General features: G+C 53.0%; 1 protein-coding gene across 1 annotated transcript in view; it reads right to left on the reverse strand.

Moving 5' to 3' along the window:
• Window positions 1–4,603, reverse strand: part of LOC108800591 (hyaluronidase-1-like) — a 9,107-nt gene that overhangs the window by 1,785 nt on the left and 2,719 nt on the right. The window contains exons 2-3 of the mRNA XM_018572571.1: window positions 3,467–3,556; window positions 3,095–3,335 (exon numbers count right to left, since the gene is read on the reverse strand). Of these exons, the coding sequence (XP_018428073.1) occupies window positions 3,095–3,335; window positions 3,467–3,556 (331 nt within the window). The remainder of the gene's footprint in view (window positions 1–3,094; window positions 3,336–3,466; window positions 3,557–4,603) is intronic.

Raw genomic sequence — 4,603 nt, forward strand, 5'->3', positions numbered from 1 at the left:
GCTCTCTCTCCTTGTGCAGGGTGACTGGTCTTGTCTCCGCCCCCTCCTGTAATAAAGACCGGTCACTGATGCTCTCTCTTCTTGTGCAGGGTGACTGGTCTTGTCTCCGCCCCCTCCTGTAATAAAGACCGGTCACTGCCGCTCTCTATCCTTGTGCAGGGTGACTGGTCTTGTCTCCGCCCCCTCCTGTAATAAGACCGCTCTCTCTCCTTGTGCAGGATGACTGTTCTTGTCTCCGCCCCCTCCTGTAATAAAGACCGGTCACTGATGCTCTCTCTTCTTGTGCAGGGTGACTGGTCTTGTCTCCGCACTCTCCTATAGGTTCTTGTAGTAGTTAGAGCCCACTGGGCTCCTCCCACAGCTCTGTACATCACAGTGATAGTATCACTGCTACATTTACAATGTAATATCTGGTATGTGAAGGTATTCGGTGCACGAAGTGGATTTCTGTCCTTTGTATCTATTGAGGAATATATTTCAATAAAAGATTTTGTGTGCGCGGAGTTCACCTTGAAGCCGATCCACACCTGTAGAAGAAGTCTGGCTATGCGCCGCTCCCTCACTCTGCCGCGGTATAGGGCGGGATCAGCACAGTTTTATGCAGCGTGAGATTTTATTGAACAATATGTTACAGTTTTATATCTTTGACAAGTTACATTCTCTGCCGAGAGCGAATATCAGAAGGGCAAGTCACCCCCTCAGGGACCAACAGCACACAGTGCAAATCTCTGCAACAAGGAAATCCATACATAAAGCTGAACCCCAAAAAGGTATAAAGACAAATGAAAGCGGCTCAGGGGTCAGGAGAGTGTAACACACATAGTGCAGGGGTCAGGAGAGTGTAACACACATAGTGCAGGGGTCAGGAGAGTGTAACACACATAGTGCAGGGGTCAGGAGAGTGTGACACACATAGTGCGGGCGGGGGGGTGTCAGAAGAGTGTAACACACATAGTGCAGGGGTCAGGAGTGTGTAACATGTAGTGCAGGAGTCAGGAGTGTGTAACACATAGTGCAGAGGTCAGGAGTGTGTGACACATAGTGCAGGGGTCAGGAGTGTGTGACACATAGTGCAGGAGTCAGGAGTGTGTAACACATAGTGCAGAGGTCAGGAGAGTGTAACACACATAGTGCAGGGGTCAGGAGAGTGTAACACACATAGTGCAGGGGTCAGGAGAGTGTAACACACATAGTGCAGGGGTCAGGAGTGTGTGACACATAGTGCAGGGGTCAGGAGCGTGTGACACATAGTGCAGGGGTCAGGAGAGTGTAACACACATAGTGCAGGGGTCAGGAGAGTGTGACACACATAGTGCAGGGGTCAGGAGAGTGTAACACACATAGTGCAGGGGTCAGGAGTGTGTAACACATAGTGCAGGGGTCAGGAGCGTGTGACACATAGTGCAGGGGTCAGGAGTGTGTGACACATAGTGCAGGGGTCAGGAGTGTGTGACACATAGTGCAGAGGTCAGGAGTGTGTGACACATAGTGCAGGGGTCAGGAGTGTGTGACACATAGTGCAGGGGTCAGGAGTGTGTGACACATAGTGCAGGGGTCAGGAGTGTGTGACACATAGTGCAGGGGTCAGGAGTGTGTGACACATAGTGCAGGGGTCAGGAGTGTGTGACACATAGTGCAGGGGTCAGGAGTGTGTAACACATAGTGCAGAGGTCAGGAGTGTGTGACACATAGTGCAGGGGTCAGGAGTGTGTGACACATAGTGCAGGGGTCAGGAGTGTGTGACACATAGTGCAGAGGTCAGGAGTGTGTGACACATAGTGCAGGGGTCAGGAGTGTGTGACACATAGTGCAGGGGTCAGGAGTGTGTGACACATAGTGCAGGGGTCAGGAGTGTGTGACACATAGTGCAGGGGTCAGGAGTGTGTGACACATAGTGCAGGGGTCAGGAGTGTGTGACACATAGTGCAGGGGTCAGGAGTGTGTGACACATAGTGCAGGGGTCAGGAGTGTGTGACACATAGTGCAGGGGTCAGGAGTGTGTAACACATAGTGCAGGGGTCAGGAGTGTGTGACACATAGTGCAGGGGTCAGGAGTGTGTGACACATAGTGCAGGGGTCAGGAGTGTGTGACACATAGTGCAGGGGTCAGGAGTGTGTGACACATAGTGCAGGGGTCAGGAGTGTGTGACACATAGTGCAGGGGTCAGGAGTGTGTGACACATAGTGCAGGGGTCAGGAGTGTGTAACACATAGTGCAGGGGTCAGGAGTGTGTAACACATAGTGCAGGGGTCAGGAGTGTGTGACACATAGTGCAGGGGTCAGGAGTGTGTGACACATAGTGCAGGGGTCAGGAGTGTGTGACACATAGTGCAGGGGTCAGGAGTGTGTGACACATAGTGCAGGGGTCAGGAGTGTGTGACACATAGTGCAGGGGTCAGGAGTGTGTGACACATAGTGCAGGGGTCAGGAGTGTGTGACACATAGTGCAGGGGTCAGGAGTGTGTGACACATAGTGCAGGGGTCAGGAGTGTGTGACACATAGTGCAGGGGTCAGGAGTGTGTGACACATAGTGCAGGGGTCAGGAGTGTGTGACACATAGTGCAGGGGTCAGGAGTGTGTGACACATAGTGCAGGGGTCAGGAGTGTGTAACACATAGTGCAGAAGGGTCAGGAGAGTGTAACACATAGTGCAGGGGTCAGGAGTGTGTGACACATAGTGCAAGGGTCAGGAGAGTGTAACACACATAGTGCAGGGGGGGGGTCAGGAGTGTGTAACACACAGAGTATAGAGGTCAGGAGAGTGTAATGTACAGAGTGCAGGGGTCAGGGGACTGTAAATTAAATGTCAGGTGACCTTGGGACCCGGGACACCCTGCAGGAAATTCAGGGCACATGCCCCCAGTGCCTGGTGCTAGTGATGTCCATTTTTGGCAAGAACAAGTCCATGACAGATGAGAAGAGCTTCTGTAACCCTAAAGCCCATCCATTGTACCCTTTAAACCCCCCGTTGACATTGAGACGCTGCCTTGTGATCCGAAGTCCGTCTGCGTTCTCCAATCATTGCAGGTGTAGGGAACAGCCGCTGCCTTGCCACCCCTTGTAGCAGCGACACTGGAAATGGCGCCACATGCGTCTCGGTTTCTCCCCGGAGAGATTTTCATGCACCGCAAACCCTTTCCCGAGGGGGTCCCGCCGGATGGTGAAGAGTTGGGGGTCCAGATGGAGGTAGACATCAGAGTCCTGGAACCTGCGGACGCAGCGTCCGTTCCCTGAGCACAGCGCGCGGCTGCAGAGTACGGCCGCCGCGGTGACGTTCTTCAGGTAGGGGGCCAGCGTCTCCTCTGTGAACCCTTTTATGGCCAGACATGACTCCTGAGGACGGAACAAACCAGAAGTATGACAATGGACGAAACTGACGACCGGACGACCCCCAAAAATGAATGGCACCCCCAAATTCCAGCCTCCATTGGGGGAGATAACTGGTATGACGTGTGTGGACTCACCTTGCTGCGGCTGTAGTCGTTGTTCCCCCAAAGGACGATCCCCGAGGCCCCCAGTGCCGCGCTCTGCCCGATCGTCTTCATCAAGTCGTCCTGCAGAGACCAACAACACGGCTGAGAGACAACAATAAGAATAATAGAAGTGACATGGCCAATACCGGCCCCCGTCTATACACACAGAGCCTCTGCCATGGAGTCTTACTCCTGCTGCTGCATTGTTCATAGAAAATAAAGGGGACATCCTTAAGGCAGCGACCGGTTCATAATAATCTCAGCAGGTGGGCGGGGCTGGGAACCAAAAATCTGACAAAGCAATTGTGTGACCTGATCTGCAGACGTCCGGCCATAACTGAAGTGTGACAATGACAGACAACATGAATAAAGCAAAGGGGTCCTGATATATATATATATACCCTATATTACCAAAAGTATTGGCCCCTCCCCCTCCCAATCATGTGATTCAGGTGTTTTCCGTGACATTTCCCGGCTACTAAATATTCCGCCGCGGTCACCTGTTACTGGGATTATAACAAAGTGGAAGCAACCGGGAACAACAGCAACTCAGCCAGGAAGTGGTCGGCCGCGTCACATGACAGAGCGGGGTCAGCGCATGCTGAAGTGCACAGCGCGCAGAAGTCGCCAACTGTCTGCAGAGTCAGTAGCTACAGACCTCCAAACTCAATGCGGCCGTCAGATTGGCGCAACAACAGTGCGTAGAGAGCTTCATGGAATGGGTTTCCATGGCCAAGCAGCGGCATCCAAGCCGCACATCACCAAGTGCCGCGGTGTAATGCGCGCCGCCACTGGACTCTAGAGAAGAGGAGGCGTGTTCTCTGGAGGGACCAATCACGCTTCTCTGTCTGGCGATGGGCGTGTCTGGGTTTGGCGGTTGCCAGGAGAACGGCAATTGCCTGACTGCATTGTGCCAAGTGTAAAGTTTGGTGGAGGCAGGATTATGGGGGGAAAGTGGGCTCCGCCACTTACTTCAAGTGAGGGTAACTCTTAAGGCATCAGCACACCAAGACATTTTGGACAATGTCATGCTCCCAACTTTGTGGGAGGAGTTTGGGGACGTCCCCTTCCTGTTCCAACCTGACTGCGCACCAGTGCACAAAGCAAGGCCCATAAAGACATGGATGG

This window comes from Nanorana parkeri, unplaced genomic scaffold (genome assembly GCF_000935625.1).
Source record: "Nanorana parkeri isolate BGI_ZX_2015 unplaced genomic scaffold, ASM93562v1 scaffold2073, whole genome shotgun sequence".
Lineage (NCBI taxonomy): Eukaryota > Metazoa > Chordata > Amphibia > Anura > Dicroglossidae > Nanorana > Nanorana parkeri.